This window comes from Malurus melanocephalus, unplaced genomic scaffold (assembly GCF_030028575.1).
Source record: "Malurus melanocephalus ecotype Western Australia unplaced genomic scaffold, MMel_1.1 scaffold_61, whole genome shotgun sequence".
In the NCBI taxonomy this organism is placed as follows: Eukaryota; Metazoa; Chordata; class Aves; order Passeriformes; family Maluridae; genus Malurus; species Malurus melanocephalus.
In genome coordinates, this window is record NW_026623293.1 from 602,782 (window position 1) to 626,910 (window position 24,129).

Sequence of the window (24,129 nt, forward strand, 5' to 3'; positions counted from 1 at the left end):
TATTCCTGTTACTCACATTTAGTATTATCTTCATTCTCTCCTAATGAGAGACATTTTAATCTCTTTTTAAAATGCAAACCTCCAATGATGCTACTTTGAAAACAGAAAAAAAAATGACCTTATGAAATGTCTGGTCACCTACTGTGGTTCAGGAGTTGATTGAAGTTATTAAACAGTCTTCAAATATTACATTGTCAGTAAGCCRCAAGACAATGCAAGAGAAAATACAYTACTGGTTTCACACAGTATTAAACAYAATTTAAATATGCAAAACRTATAAAGAATTCTTTCTTCCTGTGAATTGTTTTCTCCTAGAAGTTTTTTCTCACATTTAGTTCCTACTGTTTAAACTATAGCCCACTAAGTCCCTAGTGTTATGGAACGCCCTAATTTTACACAGAGATCTGTAAATGTCCACGCCAAGTGGACATAAAAGTACCAAAGCACAGATCTGAGAAGTATCATTACAAAGGATRTATGCACAGAAGTCTTCAGCATTTTCAAGATGAAAAATCCTAAGAATGGGGCTGCAAATGATCTTGACGGATCTAGCTTAGGACTCCCAGCAGAGTCAAAACACACCTGCATCACTCCTTAATGATGTCTTTCTAACTCATTCTCAGAATCTTTCAATTGCAAAAATTTCAGTCTCCCTAAGCAATTTATCCCAGTGTTCTGCATCTTTACCATTAGGAAGCTTTTCCTTAATATTTGATTAAAATAAACTTTACTTCATTAGACATATTATTTTTCCTCTTTTTCATTAGACACAGGAAATACAGATTATTCTCTTCCTTTCTACAGCTACCTACAGGTATACAAAGAGCTCTTATCATGGCTCCCCTAAGTCTTGTCTTCCGTAGACCAAATGAGAAAGTGCTACGCAACAATAGCTAGATATCCCCCAAAACAATTTTAATAGCAATAAATTAAATCCTGGTCCCTTTTCACTAATGGTGCATGTTCCTCAGCTACACTTTATGAAGTAATAATTACTACAGCCCAAATATGCTTATTTTTTGACTTAACAGGTCACACACTGACATTGCAATCTGTACAATCATATGAAAACAAAGGGTGATGTGCCAGAGCCTGACATATTTCAACAATAATGATTAATGGAATGGAAAATATGGGAAATAAAATTTCATACAAAACCTGACGTTTACTTTTATAAAGGAAACAGGAATATACACTTTTCCCACAGTCTAGGATAAACACAATCAGGTTTTGGAAACCACAAAGAAGAACAAAGTACCGGCTGCCTACAATGAATGAACAGCATGCCAAAACAAACAAGTCTCAACCACTTGATAAGCTGTCAGAAAATGGCAAGCCGAAAAAAATTAAAGGATTTAATTTCTTTTTTTCCTGGAATGCCCTCCACCCTYGTTAGAGTTCTGTCACTTATTGTGCTACCCTTTTGTCCGCTTTCAAGGGTCATTAGAGACCTTTTCATGTCCTAATAAAAATTCCATTTTTTTGGCTAATCTCCCTGTCACACAGAAAAACACAACTTAAAAAACAAAACAAAAAGAAAAATAGAGCTCTTTTGTCATTTTCTTTAAAGGCTTTCAGAGTAAAGCTAGGTATCTTGACAACTTGACTTACTTTTTACAAATGAAAAACAAATCATTAAAGTATTTCCTCACACAGAYTTTCTTCACTTGCAGCCAAATAAACTAGCATAGTAAAAACCAAGCCCTTTAAAAATAATTTAATAACCAATTTAATAAAGTCAAATAAATACGTATACAACGGAGGCACCTGACCTTCTAAAGCCTCAGGCTCAAGACGGAGCACACTGGTATCACAGTACAGCAATTCCTCATGCTACTCTTTGCTGTGTTAAAAATACAGAGATTTACATACAGTGTTCATCACATTAAAAGTCAGTATAAACACTAAAATCCATCTCTTAAATTAACATTGGGAGGAGGGCAATAGTTGGGGGGAAATAATGGGGAAGGTGAGGAAATAGTTAACAAACAGAGGAGAAAAAGAAATTTCACTCTAGGGTATATGTAAAAAAAAAACAAAAATAAGAAAGAAAGGTAGATAAATGTTCCAAGTCACAAAACATATGCTACAGCAAGACCAGAGAACTGCCAGGCTTTTGAGAACAGCATTACAAAAGAAGTCAGAACATTATCATAATTAATGTTTCAAATTACAGTTGTAAATAAATTTCAGCTATTAGATGTGATTAGATTTTTTCTGAAAAGAGTTATTTCTGTTCCACTGGCGGGCTTGTGTTTCTGGGATTTGTAAGTGTAATTGATGTTTTCAAGAAAATGAAAGGACATGGTTAACAATTATTCTTTTATTTCCCACCTCTTTAGAAAAAGGACCAGTCTCCAGTTTCTCTTGTAAAGTTAGATATTTACATATTCTATACCTCATAATAGATGGTTTCATATTGCATGTGATAGCAGGAAAGTAATCAAATAGAGGTAACAATAGAGAATAGCTAATTATATGCATTGTCATTGCTTTCCTAATAAATTGCAAATTATTTGCTGGGAGCTTTACACCTAAAAGGCCAGGGAAGTTTATCATTTCTTCAAAGACAAAACATCCCCATGTGTTTACCTGCYAATACAGTAAAATTACATTGTTGACATAAATTATGCGATATTAGATATAACCAATGCTCTTCTGGTTGATTCAGTGGACAGAGCTTTAGACTAACTTAATTAGCATTATGTGAGTTAAAAGTATATTTTTCTTTCCTTATGAGAAAGTAACAAGCTAAATCAAATCTGAAAAAAAAATCACAATTTCAAAAAATCCATCTGCAGTATCAAAGCTGTCAAATGTGTGTGTGTTACATAAATATTATTTGTATTTTTACACACACAGGTTACAGTATGTTATTCTGCATATGCTATGTATATGCAAACAAAATGCTTATGCTCACATGTAAAAACAGACAAGTGTATACCAACATGAAAAATGTCCTTGATTCTCCTCCTTTATCCTGTGTATGCTCTACCACAGTCATTCACAAATAATCATCTTAATCTGCAAATCCCAGTAAATTACAGAAGGTTAGTGTGATATGACTTTAATTTCTTCTGCTTTGCCATAAAAAATTATTTCCACTTAGTTGGGTATCAATGATCTATTCATTGTAAGATGCAGTAGGGTTACACTCAGCTTTGCATTAAGCCTGCAGTGGATGAGCACTTGAAGATAAAAATGATAACAACCTTTACATGAAAAAGGATAAAGCAGCTCAAGAAAACAAAAAATATATTACTGAAAGACATTATTCACTGATATAGACATTGTTGGACTACAATGAGACCTTAGAATATTTTCTGATCTTTCAGACTCTCCACGCTACTGGAAARGAGCAGCTGCAGAGAGTGAATGGTACAAAACCAAAGAAACTCCAACAGACCAAAAGCAGTTTTTTGCTTTGCTTACAAATGAAAAAGTAGTGCTATCCCCCACAGCCAGAATTAGTATGAACTGGCAAAGGCAACCAGATAAAGATAGACAGACACTTCTCAAACACATTTATCTTGAACTACTGTATACTGGCTTTATTTGCTGAAAGTAAAAGCTGGAGACCATTTCTTAAAGAAAACACACACACTGTCACTCAGCCAACATATTTTGCTATTTTTTCAATGGCACGACTGTATTACCAGTTGGACAACATGTAGCAAACCATGCTGAACCAAAAAGAAAATTACAAGCCCAGAAAATATATGGATTGGCTAGAGATAAAATTTTGAGTGAAACACTGGTAGTTTCCCATCATGGTGCTGTTTTTCAAAATGCAGAATTTCTTGCAGCCCAGCCCCTATTGCTTAATTTCAACTGCTCACAAACAGAAATTCTGAACATCTTATCCCAGGAATTTCAAATGGAGAATGCTTTTCGACCAATACTTACAMATTTTTGAAAATTCAGCCTAGCAAAATACAGGCCAGAATCATCCCCAGATAGGTTTAATTAAAAAACAAATGCTTCCCATGATAGGGAAATCAGGGGAAAGGATCCCTACAGTATTTTACCTTGTAAAGTTATAACAGATTCATCTGCTAGTACTTAACCTATGAGATTTTGTGTACATGAGGATGCTTGGACATCTGGAACACTCTGTCTTCTACCTAAGTTGCCCTTACCTTTGGAGTTCCATAGTTGGCTTACAGAGGATGAAAAAGCTGCAGAAGTAGCTGTGAAACCATTAAGTCATCCTCTCATCAAAAAGGGGTGATTTGAGTCTCTTTTTCCCTCTCCTTCTAGACAGCAGAACTTCATTTCAGCACTGTCTTTTCACCATGCAATATCCCAGCGAACAGATGTAACTAACCCCAGACTAGCAATGTGACCAAGATTTCTYGTACGCTGGAGATTGTCTAYACTGTGATATATGTTCAGACTTRGGCCTCRCAATCCTTTCCATTTCAGGAATCACCCTGCTTTTTTACAATTTAACATTCTGCACTAGTGGTGCCACCATTCTCTYCCCTTAGAACATTAACCTACAGATGGGAAGTTGGCCTGATTCTGTGCACTGCTCTATCCACAGCCATTACCAGTTTCAGTTCAGTTTACAGTAAATGAAGCCTCAGTGAGTTGTTCTTCCTCAGGGCATGTCCRCATTTTCCAGGGTCTTACAAGGGGAGCAGTCACCCCTGGGGTGGGGGAAGAGGTGATTGAGTCCTGCTGGGTGCGAAGCATTTTGACATGAGAAAGATGTGTAACACTGATGTAAGTGGCACAGTGATGAAGCAGTCTTTCCCATCAAAAGGAAGCCTGACAGAATCTGAAACACTGGCCTTCCCTGACACCTGCTGCAAGCTACCTCAGTCTCTTTCCAGGGACTAAATGGAATCTGATCCCAAACAGTACAAATATAGATGTTAAACACAGGGTGAGTGGCTTACAGGGCATCAATCCACACAGAAGATTGTGCAGGTGCAGTTTCTAAGAGGCTGAGGCACATTATCACTTTTAAAAGCTCTCTTAATGCCTGGGATTCAATTACAGTAGATGGCTTAGGAATTACTGTCCTCCCATAAGCAGAAAAATAGAAACAGATCTCTCCCAATATTTCTTTATGTGATAGCCAATGTATCTGTTACTCATTACTTCTTTTTGCAAAGTTTTTTAATATTAAAAACACTGCTCGAGTGCTATTACATATACAGAGAGTGCCTTCCAAGTATGTTCATGCGTTCTTTTAATCCTCGGAAGTAGGCAGGCAGGTAGGTAGAGAGGTGTTATAAAGCAGATGACAAGCTTTAAAACTAACAAAAACAAACAAACAAACCAACCAAAAAGCCCACACCAAACCCCCCAACAAAAAAAAAAAATCCACAGGAAATACTGTTTATTTGGTGTTGGTAAAGAATTCATCTAAAGAACATTAATTTCATCATAAGATTTACAACAATGCGAAAATTAGAAGTTTAGTCTTTGTGACCTTCTAAATTTTTGCTGTTACTACATTAAATCACAAAATGATTAGAACTTCTGGAAGCTTCACCCTTGTTTTGGCATGCCATGATATATCCTGCTTCTGTAAAGGGGGAATTATGCAGGCAAACCCCTGACATGTGATTCTAGATCTGATCATGTCTATGACTGCCCTGAGAGAAATTCTTTACAGGATCCATAGTTCTTTCTCACTCTTATGCCCCTCCTCTTCCTTCCCCTTTGGTCTCTGAATGTGTTACCAGTTCAAGAGGACCATTTATCCTATTTCAGGGTTTAGATATCATAAAACTACAATGCATTGAATACAATGCTTTGGTCTTTGGGCACACACAATCCTTCTAGTTACTCATCCTGAATACTGGTTGTGTTGAAAATGTATAGCTCCAAGAGGAAAAAATATTGCATAAGATAGCATGACAACTAATGTTATTTGATTAATATCTTGAGTAAGATAGAAGAAAACTAATCCCATTTCAGAGGGATTGACTGAAAATTATCAGTTGATCACTCATTTTCTTCTTGAATGAAAGAAAGAAAATGTATTCATTTTTATGAGAGAATCGGTAAAGGCAGCGGTGTGTGCTTTTAGTTCTGCTGCTGTACTCGCATGATCTTTTATTTCCTTTAATCTTCCTGTTCCCTTCACATATTCTTCATTTGAACCACGGGCAAGAAATCTGTATCAGATTTGGCTGGGTTAGCCATAACTGAAACAGGCTGCAAGAAAACCAGGGAGTGAACTACAGGTTAATCCACCTGGGCCACCAGGAATTCAGCACTGGGGGTCACACTGACTCTTCTCTACCCAAAAATACAATGCAGGTATAACCAAATGCCTGCCCTTTTGCAGATCATTCTGAGTCAGTCTTCTGGAGACATCCGAGCAAGAATAGTTTTGAATTAATGATTGAAGGACAACAGCAGAGTATGTGCAGTAATTGCACAGCACTAAAGAATGGATTGTCAAGCAGTCATGAAACACTGCTCACTAAACCTTCCCAAAATAATTTTCAAGGGTTAAGGAAATGAGTGTGCTGAGGTAATAGTACTTGAGACTGAAAACCTATCTAATATATCATATCATTATCACAGATTACATCTGAGAGCTCAAAACAGCAAAATAAAAAAAAAMCAGTAATTTTTCCTAAAAAAGTAAAAAAAATACACGTATTATAAAAGTCTCTAAGGAGCTGAAGAGAATGAATATTGGGCATAGGCTTTGTTCTCCTGTCACACATTTCCCTGGAACAAAGACTTCATAACCTACAGCATTCTCATTTTTTTTTCTGTTATTATAGAACAAAATAATAATTTAAAGAAACATTGTATCAGAGAAGCACTTAAATTTGTCATATCCCAGGATGCAGAATATTCTACTCCTGCTGCAATTGTTGATGCAATAAATAAATTTAATGAAAAAATAAGTGATGCCGTCACCGAATTCCTTTTAACACTAAGTAGAGAAAGCTCCCCTGATAAATCTTCATCTATTTCATTCACAAAAACACTTGAAGCTTGAGACTGATGATTTCAGCTTTACAGGATCATGTTCTTGTTTAGCAACTCCATTACTCTCTTAATTACACCTTGCTGTGACTGATAAAGACCTTTTTACTGTAGAGTTTGGGATGCCCAACAGAGACACAGAACGGTTAGGCTGGAAGGGACCTCTGGAAATCAGGTAGTCATATTCCCTGCTCAAAGCAAGACTAATGTCAAAGTGATACTGAACTGCTCAGGACCTTGTCTAGTTGAGTTTTSTCTACACCCTACAGAGCTTCAGTTCAGAGACTAATTCTCTGAAAGCTAGCAAATACGAAAAAGAAGGTATCACCAGTGCCATTGTAAAATTGCTTCGCTGAAGGTGCCAAAAGCCATGAAATGTTTTCCAGGGTCCAGGCAGAATGYCTGCATTACTTTTAAAGGGTAGAAGGTTTCATAATATTCAGACAGCAGAGCTGTGGGCMCAACAATTAGGCAGGGAAAAGGCTGGATGTCTATGATAGAACTAAGGGGTACAAAAGCATTGGCAAAGAAGGTGACAATATTCAGATCAAACCATTCTATGGTTCTGGCTCAGCATCCTTTTTTTACAGGGAACTATCTGCAAGTAAAARGTACCTAAATATGAACTGAGTGTTYGATGACGGGATCAAAGCACAGCATTTAACAGCACTAAGCAGYTGTAAAATTGGTCCACGTAGCATTGCTATAGAGCAGCCTCAAAATCTGAATGGTCAGTGGGGTGATTTTTTTAGAGCTTGCACAAACAAGTAGTGGTAAAACGAAGAGCATTTGAGGATCTCCTCCTACAAGCATTCCTTTCCTTGAGCAACCTGCTCACTCTGSAGATAGCTGATCTTCCTGTGCAGTGTTCCACCAGAATGCACCTACTTGCAACCTGACTGTAGTAAGGACAGAGTTGCAATCAGGTTCAAATCCATCTGCTGGACTTCATGTATTCCTTGATTTATCTTGAAGTCCCTTTAGATTCTAGCTCCCATGAGGAATAAAAGATGTTCAAACTCTACAGAAAAAGACAGCTTATTCCTTCCTTCCACTTGGTCCCCAGCTCATTTGCGCTGGGAGACAGAGSAGGTCATAGGCATCTTCTGCAGGCACAGGGCTCACTAAAATCTAGCTTGTGTATGGGAGCAGAGACAGAGGGGTAAAAATTCCCTCATTGTCCCAAAATATGCCTGTTTTCTTCCTTCCAACTCTCATTACTTTCCAGGATATCATACCGAGCACCATTCTCCCTTCCAGTTTACACTAGAGTTCTTATGTTTTTTTTTCCACAACTTACATCAATCTCCCCTTTTCCACTCACTCTWCACAGTRATTATTAAGACTTTCAATTATTCAYTTATTTTAATTCTAAATATTGCTTAAAAGGTTATATCACATTCAAATCCTGGTTTATATATAAGAATATTTTAAATATGCATTTGCAATTAAATAAAACCCAATCCCTTCAACTCTGAAAACAATATATTGTAACTATATTCCTATAGCTCTCTGATTTTTGGCGAAGTCCAAATTCATAATAGCCAGGTGTAAGTCAAAATCTGATTCGCTATCGTTTTTTGAAACAAGTAGGGGAAACCATTTTGGTGAAGTTTTTCTGTACAAAAAAAAAAGGTGATTTGTTTGGTGAACAAAATCCTACATTCCACAATGTGTCAAATTCAGTCTCACCAAATRAGAGGTAGAGTCTAGTCATAAGTAGAGAAAATGCTGAGAAACTGGGATTAGCTGAGGAACTACTAAAAACAACCACCAAAAAAACCCCAAGATGAAACCCATGTACTACAAAAATGCCATGGGGTTATGCYCACACTCCCATCCCTGGAGACTTCATCTCAGAAATCGCTTGCTCAAACGTTCCCAAGTTTTCACTTCATGACTTTGTATAATATCCTATGGATTTCACACTAATCCAAAGCAGCACAAATATTTCAGAGCCCTTATGCTGCAGCCAAAGGACCTGCAGGATACCCCAGGGTTCTGGTCCCACTCTCATCTGGGGACCTGGCCAGGCACTCCACAGCTCCCATCTGCTGCACACAGATGGGCTTCCTCACACAGGAAACAAAAGCAGGAGGAGGGGGCCTGCCACACATCCTTCTTGTGCCCTGGTATGCCCTAGACAGACTGTGACCAGGGCATATTCTTCTCCTCCACCACTTAGGTCCCATACTCTAGAAATTGTCCTAGAAAATGTGGGTCTTAAATTCAAAGGCTCTTCATAACTCGCAGCAGAGTTGGTGCTCTGCTTTGCTCTAATATTCATTGAGCCTTTAGCAGAGGAGTGAGAATACAGAAGCATGCTTAATTGCTAAAACGTGCAACMGATATGCAACAATTTGAATGCCTAGACTCTAATTTACATAAATACATTTCAAACCAAAACATTTTAAAATTATTTATTTCCTGCTTCTGTGCTTAAGCTCTTTGCTGGATTGGGGGCAGACTGCAGGATCGAACCAAAGGTGCATAAATCAAACCTTCAAAGAAATAAAATGTTCACAAAGATGGTATTTGGTTGAGCAAATTTAGAAGAATGACACCAACTATGAAGAAAAATTAGATTGGCTGAAAATTAATAAAGCACAGCTGGAATTATTTGATTCATCCATATTTGTTGCTTAAATGGCTTTAGGGCTAAGTTTTGCTGAAAGAAGATACTTCAAGACTCAGGGGTCAATTGCTTTTGGAGACAAATTGACCTACAGGAATACACTTGTCTAATTTGGTTCTTGCAGTGGGGCAAGTCTACAGAAATATATAACCAAAAAACCAATTTTGATTCCAGCGAGCGAATATCAGAGGTCAAGTTTAAGGTTCCCATAAATTTACATATATGCACTAAAAGATTAATAACTTCTCAAGCTACTGAGTTTCTTTGCTAAAAGCAAAGGCAGATAAAATCTGARAAAGAAACAACATATGTGCTCATTCCACATTCTGCTGTCTAGGCCATGCAGTCAGGTCAATGAGTGTTGCTGTGGCTAGATCTGCAGTATTTCATTGAGTTTGGTCATACTCAGGGAGTGCAAGGAACACTTATTGCTGGCTCAGCTCCTAGAAGAAAGCTTCTACAGATCATAGGATCATTAATTTTGAAACTAATTTTATGTGCCAATTCAACTATTATTAGCTTAATACTGTTACTACTATTAGTTATCCAGTCATATAGTAATACAGTTTGCAATGAGGTCTTGTGAATACAATTATCCATTCTAAATATAACACCTTGCACCTAGGCAGGTTTTACATATTCATACATTGGTATTTTTTCCTATTCAAAATTAGGACTGTATTTTATAAAATAGCACCAAAATGGACATTAAAAYATTAAAAAACAAAACCACACTTACMAATAGAAAACTATTTTAGATATATATACTCCTTAAAGCTGGCACAAACCTCCCAAGAAATCTACAAAATTTAAATCCAGAATTTACTTGGGCACATAATGAAAATTTCACTCTCGGACAATACTAACCTTGAAAGATACAATACTGTTTTGTTTTCAAGTTGTAGTCRTTTAAATTCAATCAAAGCAAAATCAGTATTTCCAGTTGGGTAATTTACCAGGGATAATTTGGAAAATGAAAATGAAAAACTAAATTCACACATTTCACTGTAAATTATGAGAAATCTGGCCATTGTATGGCTGATAAATGTATAGGAAATAAGATACTGTCAGATGTAGAAAAGTAATTTCAGGAAGTTTTGATTTGTTTTTCACTATTACCAGGATCGATAGATAATTGTAAATAAATGACTTGTCAACAAATATATAAATTCTGACTGAGGTTACATTTATAAAAGCACACTCTGTTGCTGGGAGTTCGTTTCAAACAGTAAAAAGTAAGTCTTCAGTAGGAAAGAATATACAACCACTTCAACCTTTTTTGTCCTTTTTTCTTAGAACTGCATAAGTATGGGATGTTTTCTACAYTTATCTTCTCAAATCATGGAACTAATCACATTTCTTAAAAACATATAAAAACCATATTACATGGGAGATGCACTGCCCTGTAACTTTCAAACTGCAAAGGCCCAAAAGAGGAAAAATCACACAAGTCAAACATGAGGAAGAGACTGATTTTACTGTAGGCCYCCGTGTGGGTTTTTGTTGTGGGTTAGAAGGGTTTTTTTTTGTTTTGTTTCAGTCAATTAGTTTTTTGGTTGGTTGTTTTTTTTTTACAGTAAAACATTTCTTATTTTTTACRTGATTGAGAAATTCTACCTCCTCACAAGCTGCTAAGTAAAGAGAGCCTACAAGCTGGGGCAAATTTCTCTCTAAATAAGGAACTTGTCATTAAAAGCAAGATATTGAGAACTCCAGGTAAGTAACTTTGAGTGCATCCAGAGCTTTAGTGGAGTGAATTTGTCTCAAAGTAGAAACATTACGTTGTTTGTACAACATCACATAATTTTTGTGATGCAGCAAGCTTAGACACCACATTTCAGTGTTATTTGTATGCCCAAAGAYGTGCTGGTGAGATTACCTGTATGGTCCTCTGAGTGCCATCAATGGTGACAGACAACAAGGGTGAAGCCAGGTTCCACTCGCTGGTCACATTTAGTTTCATCCCATCAACTTCCACCTGTTGTGACACCAAACAAGGCTGTTACTATGAAGACAGACAGAAAACTGATCTCAAGTTCATTACTGCATACAAAGCAGCAACCATTTTAAAACAGATGGCTCCCAAACAACCTGTCATGTTTACTGCTTCTGCCATAAAAGACAGGGTCCAACAACAGAGTCTTCCAGCTATCTCTGGGGAGAGGTGAAGGACCTGTGAACAGCTGCCTCTGAGTAGCAAGGTTTCAAGTGATTTCCAGCAAGTAACAAACAGCCATCCAACTTTTAAACCTATCTGGACATGCTACATTTACTGCAATTAGACAAGTAATGCATATAAATTCCAGTGACACCTTGCAACCCACACAACAGGGCTTGCATATAATATTCTCTCCAAGGACCAAGGAAGAACTTTTCCTATGCTTCTAATGAAGGGCTTTGCATTGTTATCTTAATTAATGTGAGGCAGTAATTAATTCTTCGGCATTTTGCCTCAAAGTCTAGAAAAACTTTGCAAATTCTGACACATTTTCTTTCAATATACAGCTGATCAGAGGAATACAATTTCTGACTTGAATGCCAATATGCTTATCCAGAAAGTGGGGATTTTTTAATCATCCCATATTCATTATACAAAAGTATTTCTAGGTGAAGAGCAAAAATTCTGGGTTCTGAAAAAAGTAGAGATTAGAGTAGCTGTAATGACACTTGTCATTCTTCTGTTGTATTATACTGTTTAAAAACACACATCACACATYCAACACTGTAAGAGCCCCAGAAATAGAGAAGATTATGAAAAAAAATATTTTRCATGGACTAATATAATTAGTGATTAATATTTATGGCATGTTTTGAACGCTCATCATACTAGGTAGGTAATTACGATTTCAGTTATATAATTTACTATAAACAGAAGAAAAATTGTGGTTGGGCAATTTCCATCCTCTCTTAAAATCTCCAAAGTATTTTCTAATCAGCAAATACCACGCAATAGTGATAATGACACAAATATTGCATACATTGTCAATAAACTAGAAAAAATGTAACGCATTTAGAATAAAAGCCAAGCACACATTTTGCAAAATAAAACTTAAAAAACCTACTCTTTCAAGTATCAGACTTAGCATTATTTAATCTTATAATATGAAGAAGCATCTTAAAAGAAATCCATAACAGAGAAATGCAGAGGAGCAGTGTGTAATTTGATAACTTTATTTCAGTTAAGAAGAAAAGGTTCTGGCTTTACAAGCCCACTAATTTTATAGAGTTTAGTTTAGAACACACAGTCTGCCTTGATGATACAATCTATGCAATTTCCAGGGGCTTTGACTATAAATGCAGCTACATGTAAAGAACAAGAAGAAAAACAACTCGTTTACAATGGTTCACCAATAGGCCAGATTAGCTGGCATGCATCAGGTACTTTACACTGCTCCAGTGATGCAAACCAACCACAAACCTGGCTTGAGTTAAGTCAGATCTGCAGCTGGTTTGCATTTCCAGAGCATTGCAGAGCAGCTGGAACACTCTGGCGAGCCCAGCCCACTCTCAGCAAATGTGTATCAGAGCAAATACTGTCTTTATTGAGGAGAAATATCTGAAATAGACTTTCCAAATGGAGAAAAGCAAATCCAGTGCTCATTCTCAACCCTCTCTGATTACCAAGTGAACTTTGGGAAGGCAATTATTTAAAAAGCTCTGYCGCTACTGCTAAAACAGAGAAAGACTGTCCACACTGGAGTCTGGGTCTAAAAACATCATTTACCGGGTGTCTCCAGGGAGAGAAGTGAGATAGCATGAAAGCAGACCAGGTTACTGGTCACCAAAAAAAACCTTCAAGTGTACACCATACTGCTCGTGGCACTGTAGGATTTATATGCAGCCTTGCAGAAAATCTATAGCTGGTATCCTACAGTTCAAGCGAAGGGTGTTCCAGGGGCAGGATGCAAGTCGATAGCTCCACAACAATTTAATCCTTAGCTCTTTTGTCACTGTACAGATGAGCAAAGGAGAAGTAAAATAAGTTTGTCACAGCGGTAAATGACCTGTCCAAATCCCTCACAAGGGTCTACACAAGTCTCGCCATCATTGATTCCAGATTACATTAGTATCAAAACATTTCTGATGGAAACCACCCTGAAAGCAAAGATGGCAAGAAGATRCCAAATCTAAACAAACTGTGGCACTCTAGGCTGCTTATGTGCAATAGAGAAACCAGCAGACAATATATGGCCCTATGGTTTCCCTACCCAAGAAAGAATAGAGGGGAACAGTTATGTGAGCTAATATCCCATAAACTGCAGCAATCTTCTCACAGAATGGAGCTACAAGGTCTTAGCTGCCTTCACCTGCARTTCACCATGCTATGTGCGACTGGGGAAGATCACAGAAATCACAGAATATTCTCAGTTGGAAGGGATCCACAAGGATCATTGAGCCCAACTCTTAAGYTAACAGCCTATAGAGGATTGACCCCACCACCGTTGTGTTATTAGCACCGTGTGTAACCAACTGAGAATGCGAAACCAAGCGTACACCAAGAAAATTTGGCTGTCTATGCTCCAGTGAGTAGGATGACAATGACAGGAGGTCAAGATAMCAGAGAAAATGAACAAGGACTGAGGGTAAGATATTTACCATATAGTGAGCATGTTACTTTTAGTACAAAGGAGGGAAAAGGCAGTGGAGGGGAAGATGGGACACCAGATGGGGATTGAAATCAAACCAATACATTACCTAAGAGAGCAAACCTTCTTTCTCCAGATCAGCCACCAACAGCTTAGCAGGGTTAGCAGGCAGAAATAGGGGAAGAAATAAGATGGTCAAAGAACTTGCCAGAAGTTTGCATTCGCCTTCATTCCTCCCCTAGCAATGGATATTGTCATTGAACCTAATAAATACTGCAGTAAAACCAGGGCCTTTTTACTTTGGGTTTGGGGGGTTGGGGGTGGGATTTAAGGTGTGAAGTGGGACATGGGGATTAACTAATGACATTACATTGACTACTTCCCGTCTTATTTTGTTTCTGTGCTCTTAAGACAGCCAAGAACAAATCACCATTCAATGGATGCTAATACTTGAACTGCAGGAAGAAGATCCCAGTCAATTCACTCCTGCAGTGGGTCACACTATGCTTTACACCACAGCTATATAGTCTAGTTTTATCCCTAACTACTTAGTTCCAAGTATACACATGTGTATTTGCATGGACACGTGCAGCTACAGTAACTATATGTCGGCACTGCTGCACTACAGCCACATAGTGTAGTGGTAGTGAATTATTCCTTGTTTAAAAGGTTTGTTTGTCCCTATGTAAGGGCATAAAAGATAACAGCAGCCCAGCCAGTCTTTTACAACTATTTCCAATTCAACAGCTAYCGTAAATGAGGTCTCAGAAAGAAGAATGACAAGTCCAAGACACAAGGCTATGAAAAGGTCAACAGCTTAGCCCACTGTCACAACTTTGCAGACTTTTGCTGGCATGCACCTGAACTACACAAGTAGCAGCCCCTTCACCTCTTGTGGACTGAGTTCCTGATGTTCAGCATGATAGGTACCAGCTAACCAATAGTGCAAAGAGCTGCAAAGCATAATCTGCATTCAGTTTCCTTTAGAGAACATAATTTAGCATTCTATGTGCATGTCAGGCAATTAAAGAAGGCAGCACAAGCCTGAGTGTTATAGCCCTGTTAATTTACTAATGCAGAGTCTCGCGTACATCTGGCAYATGTCACTTCTTTTCTCCTGGAAATGAAGGTGGTTTTCCAGGAGACTAGAGGGCAGCTGAAGCATTTGTTTCCTGCCTGATGCTTCAAAAYATTATGCCTGAAGTTCCTCATGCCAGCCTTGAGTCTGACTAGCTTAAGTCTGCTGATTTAATCCCATGGTTTCAATTCTGCCTCTCAGCATGGTGTTAAACTCAAGAGCCCTGGCCCTAATTGCTTGGCTATGCCATCTCTAGCCATATTACTTACAGCCCTTAATTCTACCCCTTGCTATAACAGAAGTGATGGTATTCCCTAGTCAATCAGATCTACAAAATGAAAAATCACCCTCTGCAGACCTGCCTTGCTGCAGTCTTTCTCTGATCAGGGCAGCTGCCCATGAAGATGTACTTTTYAGGAAAAGAGACATTGCTCTTCACAGGAGATACATGAATATTCMCTGTCATAGSYTCMAATCCCTTCAACTGGCATTAATCTRAGGCACATCCAGTGGGCASCAAGGGCTCTACAATGTGAAACCTTATAAYCATTCCTGCAAGAAAGGAACAGTACTAGCAAGCATCACTGGTGTAAACATAACTTACATGTTTGAGGACTTTGTTCAAGCCCATGTAACGTAAAGCTGTGTAAAGCTCTTCTGTGGAAAAAGTAACTGCCTCAGGCAGAAGACACTTCACCTCCATCACTGCTAATCACACCACTCATGCCAAAACAGCAAGGAGATTCTCTACATTCTTAGAAATCAGGTAAAGGACAGGTAATTGCTTCCTGTGCAGAAGAGGAGCTGGCCAGAGGACTTACAGCACAGTGTGGCAATAGAAGGTCCAGCTGCAGGCAGCAATATTTAGTAGCAGTCTGCAGTGATCTCAGAATAATTGRTTTGGACAAAGTGCCTTTTGCTTCCCAGTTTTTCACAAAATTAGTGAAATTCTCATCTAGTCTACTGTCCAGTCAATGGAGAAGGACATGGAATGGAAGAGAAAAGGCAAGTGGAAACTGTCCTCTTTCAAAGCTATTGTCCCTTACATTTCGCAGTCCCATGCAACTTAAATGTGACGAAACCCTTAATGGGACCCATGAGCCCAAGGCTTCCTTTAGAAGCGTGACACATGAAACCCCAGGCATTTTGTAAAATATTTTGCTAATTTTTAATGTAAAAAAAAAATTCCCAGTCAGCAGAAGAGTTCAAACACTATCTTGCATCTCTCTGTATATTCCTGTAGCCAATAACCACAACATACTTCCTTATAATGAAAATTACTAACTACCTGCAGCCTGGAAGGACTTGTGGGAATTTGCAGTTGTCTTGGAAACTACTGGGTCTTCTTATACAACTTGCTCTAACTTCCCCACATTGAACTTAAGAACCTTGAACAAAACCAGAGTCATATCTGCCACATTAGGAAATAGCCGCAACCAAACAGTAGTTCACATGTCATTCATAAATGCAAATGAATTATGCATAAATGCAAAGAAACCCCGTAAGATTTCCCATGTGGACAGTTCTTATTAGTTAAGCTCCTTCTTGTATATGCTTTTTCTGCTGTTCCTTGGACTGTACTTGCTAGTGAGCCAGTGTCTGGTTACTCTCAAAGTGTTTGACATTTTCCAGGACCCTGTTCTGGGAGAGGTGACAGTGTACTCTTGTCAAGTTTACAGATGGCAAAAAACCCTCTAGAGGCAACGCTGCCATCCAGCGGGGCCTAGACAGGCAAGAGGARGGGGCTAATGCAAACTTTGCGAAATTCAAGTCTAATTAAGTCCAACACTTGAGTAGGACAAACCCATCACAAAGATACATTGCAACCGGACTGGCTGAGGAGCAGCTCTGTGGAGAAGAWCTTGGACAYGTGGGCAGACATRTCAGCAGAATGTGACTGAGCCAGAAGAATGCCCTGGCACCAAAWGCTGCTATCAGTGCCCTGTGCTCTGTTAGCAGAGGTGTAGTCTGAAGATAGCGGGAGGTCATCACATCCTTCTACCCAAATCTCAGACACATCAAATGCTGTGTCTACAAGASAAACACTGACTTTACTCAGTTTTACGATGTTCCCACCAGCCCATTCCTCTTGCCTGTTGAGGTCCCACTGGGTGGCAGCATCRCCCTTGGCTGCAATGAGCACTTTCTCCAATGCTGCTTTCTGTAAATCTTACAACTTTGCACTCCCACTGCCGTGGGAGTCATGACTGTGACACGACTGGCCACAATTCAGACCCTTGAGGACTCTGGTGACCTCTGAGTAGAGTACAACCCATTAACCATGGCCAACTGAGTCTGACCACTCAAGTGGCTTTTTATCTTGTTGGGTGAGATCATAACAAAAGAATTGCTAAAGTCAAAGAAAATAACATTTGCTGCTCTCCCCTAGACCACAGTTCCTGTCAGTTTATCACAGAAGTCTACCAGATTCATCCCAGTGGAGTAGAGAGACAGCATCACCTCCCTCAACCTGCTAGCCACGCTGTTTTTGATGCAGCCCAGGATACAACTGGCTCCTATGAAGCCTCTCATCCAGCAGCACTCCAAAGCCCTTCTCAGCACGGCTGCTTTTGAATCCATTCATCCCCCAGCCTCTACTGATACCTGGAAGTTATCAGTCCCAACCCAATGCAGCACCTTGCKCTAATAAAGAACACATTGACATCCACTAGACTGGCATCCAGGRCCTGTACCCTGTTTTTCTTCATTCCTTTTGGGATCCTAAACAACAACCATTTATTTTGCGGCTCACACAATCAAATCTATCTTTGGTATTGTCTCTTTAACCAATTCTTCCTTGGAAGTGAGTTGCAGATACAGTGTATTGACACCAGTTCAYCCATCCAGTTCCAGTATCAAACAGTTATCATGAACACCCTTTAGAAATCTTCCACCTTGCATCCCACCACATTGCCCTTCCAGAAGATGCCAGGGTCCCCATGACTGTCACATTGTGTGATAGAGATTTCCGTCAGTTGTTTAAAGAAGTCTTAGTCTACTTCCTCACCTAGATCAGGTGGTCTGTACTACGCTATTTAATTTTTTTTTAATTGATCAAATCAGTACCTTTTACCTGCTCAAGCGATTTCATAGTCTGGACACTTAGCTTTCAGTTTCTTTGCAGGCACAGAATGATTTGCTCTCCTAAAAACAATGGTAAATCTATAAATAGATAGTTTTCTCTTCTCTCTAGTTAAGGATCCTTCTGGCCTCCATGCACTCACAGCCATATCTCTGCTTCTTAAGCTTTACCCATCATATGTGCTGTGCTGGTCCTTGTGCCAGCTGTGGTGCATACACACCCCACACATACCTGGAGACACTGACGGGGTTGGCATCCACAYCAGCAACATGTGCCTGTCCCTTTGTCACCATCACTGCCCTGGCCTGCAGTACATTCCCACTAAAACCCCAACTTGAYATGCACAGGTGATACAGGCTTTTGCAGGGAAATCCATACTGTGAGCACTGTCAAGATGACTGGTCTCAGCTCAGTGAAAGAGAACTCAATGGTTCAGAGACCCTTGGGAAAYTGCCCATATTAACAATGGGTCCAGAAAAGCTGGACATAACTTTTAAGATGGAAATCTTAAAGGTGCGGGAGCAGGCCACCCCTATGTGCCAAAAGACAAGCCTGGCAGGGAAGAAGATCAGCCTGGCTGAACAGGGAGCTTTTGCTGGAACTCAGGGAAAAAAAAAATGAGAGTTTATGACCTTTGGAAGAAGGGGCAGCAAACTCAGGAAGAGTACAAGAATCATGTAGAGAGAAAATTAGAAAGGCAAAAGCTCAGCTAGAACTCAATCTGGCCACTGCTGTGAAATATAATAAAAAGYGTTTTTATAAATACATTAACAACAAAAAGGAGGGCCAAGGAAAATCTCCATCCTTTATTGGATGCTGAGGGGAACATTGTAACCAAGGCTGAGGAAAAGGCTGAGGTACTTAATAYYTTCTTTGCCTCASTCTTTAACAGAAAGACTGGTTTTCCTCAGGACACCCAYCCCCTGRGCTGGCAGTCAGGGACGGGGAGCAGAACAGAGCCCCTGCAATCCAGGAGGAAGCASCTGRGGATCTGCTGTGCCACTGAGACACTCACAGCTCTGTGGGGCTGAGRGGATCCACCCCAGGGGACTGAGGGAYGGTGGAAGAGCTCACCAAGCCACTCCMCATCATTTCACATCAGCCCTGAWTAAATGGGGTGGTCCCAGATGAATGGAGGTTGGGCAGTGTGAYGCCTGGATTAAAAAAGGGTCAGAATGAGGATTTGGGGGACYGTAYRTCAGTCAGCCTGACCTTGGCAGTGGGGAAGGTTWTGGAATAGATTRTCTGGAGTGCAATCACACAGCATGCACAGGACAACCAGGGGGTCAGGCCCTGCCAGCMGGGGWTTAGGACAGGCAGGTCCTGCTTGACCAACGCGCTCTCCTTTAATGACCAGGTGACCCTCCTGTGGRTGAGGGAAAGGCTGTGGATATTGTCYACCTGGACTTCAGTAACACCTTTGATACTGTCTCCCACAGCATTCTCCCAGAAAGGCTGGCTTTGTGCTATTTGTGTGGACAATGTGTGTTCGATTACAGGTTGGACTCAATKATCTTGGAGATATTTTTCARCCTTAATGAGCCTATGACTTTATGGAACTTTTCTTCCTTCTTAAAATGCCACACGATGAAATTTGGTGTTGGGTGCTTCATTTAGCACACTAAAATGTCTTAGAAGTTTTGCTTATCACAAATACCAACGGTCTAAAATACTGCAAGATTCGTTGCCAATAAAAGTGCATCAAAGAGCATATAGGACAGAGAGACCCAACAGTGGCCAACAGTATGGTATATCGACAAAYGCATAAAAATGTCATAAAAAGAAGTCCCTTAAGCCTGAATCTGTAAAAATTGAATTCACTGAYGCTTATATGACAGCAATTTCTTTGATTCAAATTAACCAGCTGTTTTAGCTCRCATTTTCAATTATTGACGATATATTCACATCAGATTAACAGATTGACCTTTTTTCTTTTCTTAAGTGACTGTAAGGTTAAGCCTTTCGGACTTTTGAAGTGATTGGCCAGATGCTTTCAAAAGGAAGTTAAAGTATGTGAGTTTCAATCTCATTAAAAAGGCCTTTTTTTTTAAACAAACTTTCCTTTTGTTCCTATCAGCACTTACTTTTTTAAAAGACCCCAAGAGAGAGTTCCAGTCTATAGATCACTTATCCTGAAGAAAGCTCTGTTAACTATTTATAGATCATGTCCTTTTGTACTGAACTAGATCAAGCAATTTATTCAGTGCATGACTGCAGGAGAGAAATTCATTTGCTCTAAGTGTCATCAAGGCAGCCTTTTACCTGCTATGAACAAGACCAGATGATCTGAATTGCTGGGCTTTTACTTCAAATGCACATTTTGACATTGTGTGGGGTGCCATGATAACTTTCAAGTTTTCAAAGTATTAAGCACATTCACAGAATGGGCAGTCCTCAATCACAAGAGCAGCAAATAGCACATAACCACTAGAATAAATCAAACACATGTGCACACATTGAAATTATCTCTCTTTTCTTTAAAGTAGCACTTATAGATGCAAATTGCCATTAGCTGCTTTGGTAGATCTCACTTTAAAAATGGTAGCATGCCAGCATCAAGACCAAGGAAAAGAGCACACAACAGGCATCAGCTCCTCAGCTTAACAACAACAAAATCAAAACAAAAGGACAGAGAGAAGTGATGGCCTTCATCACCTCTAATCAGCAAGGGCTTTCTTCAAGCATTCACCAGGGAAGTGATCCTCTCTGCAAAGCCTGCTAGAGAGGCTGTATGCAACAAAAACACTTCACTGCAGCAAATGCTTTGTTTTACTACTTCAGTTTTCCTTGTGGAGCCATTATTAAAATGACATCTCATATTTGTAACCTGCCTGAGCCCACTAAGSCTACAAAAAGGGGTGGGGTGCAGAAGTTAAAAATTCATCAAAAAAATTTAAAAGTGATTAAAAATAAATGACATTTCCTGGCAACAGGTTCAGACACAAAAAGTACAGCTGGTTTGGGGAATATGGRTGTCTATTGTCATTGGATCAGTATGGAAAAGAAGAAAGAACATGACTTGCTTTTCTTTTCCCATTGCTCTACAAAGACAAATGCCCTGGCTCTGCCCAGCTAAACACACTCCAACCTAGAGTGTGCTAGATGGCTGGAAAATGGTGCAGGTGGTTCAAACAGTATTGCTAATGTGCATACAGGACACTTTGAAAGTTGCATTGCACTCAACTTCCCCTGTTTGATAGGATAATGTGTTGGGGATATTCTCATTTTCTGTCCTAAAGAGAGGTTTAGCACAGGGACCAGTGACAGGATCTGGGTGATAGGAGCACAGTGCTGGGCGCTAAAATCACATCAATAAGATAGATAGTGGTAAGGTAGACATTGCTGGTTTAGTAGCTATTGAGTCATGATTCATGTCTATATACTGAAATCACTAAGCAAGCCTGATTCCAAAATTACTTTGAGCTGTTGAGTTTCCATTCTTTCACTTCTGAGGCACACAGATCCCAAGYCCTATCCCATTTGACAGTATAAATTCTCAAAGAGTAGAATGACATTATCRTACCAAAGTGCCACTATAAAACATGACAGACTAAAATTCACAGAACCATTTCAGAAAAAAAACACATTTTGGAATAAATTTCTTTCTTTTTAAGCATTCACCTAATACATATATTCATTTAGTGAATATTCATTTGATTCTGTGAAAGCTATGTAATAAGGATAAGCAAGCTAAGACAGATTTTACTTTTTTTAAAAAAAGACTGTATCACCAGAAGGTGGATCTCAAGCTTAGAGTCAAGAATTAATGAATTCCTGCACTGATTGCCAATGTGCTGCTGACAAGTCATGTACAAGTCTCAAGTCTCTAATTTTTGTTTTCATAATTAGGAGAGAGAGGTGGGAATTAATACTGGCCGGTGAGGAACTTCTAGTACTACTACCCAGATATTAAAAAACAGTTCCTAATTCTCCTTTCTAAATTGAACATTATGCATTAGGTAGAGACTTCTAGGTCTGATCTAAACAAAACACACTACAGCAATCTGAAGAGCATTTGTAATCATGAGGATCATATCCATCAACTGAAAAGTGTTTTATTTCACACACCATTTACAACTTGATACAGATATCCAACAAAATCAGCAGACACCAAAACAGCTAATCAGAAAGAAAAGTATTGCTTTATTAGATTTGGAAGTTGTATTCCACCTTGGCCTAGTTGTGTAGGGTGGATGCTCAGACTGGACACAGTCTGCCACTGATTTAAATTACTTTTCCCATTGCRCTACCATGGCAGCAAGTCTATCTTCTCTTTAAATTAGTAAACAGCTAGAATAAGCAACAATTAAAAAATCAAAGAAAAAAGTGTCTTTGATTTGACATTRTGTAGTGACAAGAAGAAAGTACAGTGGGCAACTGGGTATGGATTTCATCCAGCAGTTCCAACCTGCTGCCCTCAGCTGYCACAACAGGATATAGGTCAACACCAGTCCTCTGGATACACCCAGCACAAGGTTATTCCCCACTTCAACTAAAGGCTTCACATGCTAAATATCTGCTGTTGCATACCTTCGCCAAACTGCCCCGGATGGTTCAGAACAATAAGCATATCATAGAAACAAACCCGATTCTTTCAAAAGCCAAATCTCTTTTGATGTCATCTGCAATGTCTTTCGATCAAGTACCCAAAAAGATCTCTTCTGTATGCTCTACCAAACATTTGGATTTGGTAAACAGTTAGGCTGTAACAGCTAGACTAGCTAGACTGCAGTATTTCTCAAGTATGATGAAAAGTGTTYATAGAAGACCTTTTCTTTGAGCCAGGAGATAAAAGAGGAGTTTCATTTTAGAAATAAAAATAAGCATTGAAGAAGAAACTAGATGCCATAAAAATACCTGTAAATCTATTCCCATTGTTTGGTTACTTTGGACTTTAATTACTTTAAAACCAAAGCAAGTGTTTAACCTGATAACTTTTCAGAAGCTGTCCAGAAGTAATAGCATCATGAAATACTAACTAAAACCCTTCCATCATTTCCTRTCCCTAACCACATGCTTGAATCATCTCTTTTGGGCATATTTGAGCAGTTCCAARACAAAAACAYTCATTTTTATCAAAACACACCAGCCATCTTGCAGGGAAAAGAAAGAACTGTAAAGAATTAACAGTAGTAGAAGTAAGCATATYCCCTGTCTMGAAACCCCTCCTCTAGCTTTAAAATAAACCCAGAAAAGGGAATAAGAATGTCACCACTCCAGATGTGCCAGTGATAAATAGAAAAGAGAAGAACACAGGCCAGTGCACAGGGGATAAGGATGCAAAGCTGACACAGCAGKTAAAAGATGAGATATCACAAGAGTCAAAAGCTGCTTATATAAACAAGGAAATGTAAAAAAGTTTTAAAATGTTTCCATATGCAGAACAAATCAAGTCATGTAACAATGTAAAAAAGATGTTTACATCTAATGCTATTTACCTTAGAAGTGAATGGGATTGCATCGTTTATGTTAACAAACTGATTACCATGAATTCACTCAAAAGGCATAAAAGTACTGTGTGTGAATAGATACCTCTTCAAATTCAGTATTTCCTCATGGTTCCAGTCACTTATATTTAAATAGGTGACAGTGGCTTGCTACTGACTTTTACTAGAGTAAATTCAAATTCACCATGCTAACAAAACCAGTTAAACAAGAAACAATATTTTCTTTTAAAAAGCCATATAAATTAAATCTAAATTCTTTTCTACGTTTTAGAACAATTTTAATTACATTTTTAGTACATAGGGGCTGATATGGAAACTGTTCCACAAGTTGTTTGGAA

At 38.9% G+C, this 24,129-nt stretch overlaps 1 protein-coding gene across 1 annotated transcript in view; it reads right to left on the minus strand.

The window, feature by feature from the left end:
• Positions 1-24,129, minus strand: part of PCCA (propionyl-CoA carboxylase subunit alpha) — a gene marked incomplete at its 5' end in the record, with an annotated part of 272,842 nt that overhangs the window by 58,462 nt on the left and 190,251 nt on the right. Inside the window, one exon of the mRNA XM_057366229.1 lies at positions 11,478-11,576. Within this exon, the coding sequence (XP_057222212.1) occupies positions 11,478-11,576 (99 nt within the window). The remainder of the gene's footprint in view (positions 1-11,477; positions 11,577-24,129) is intronic.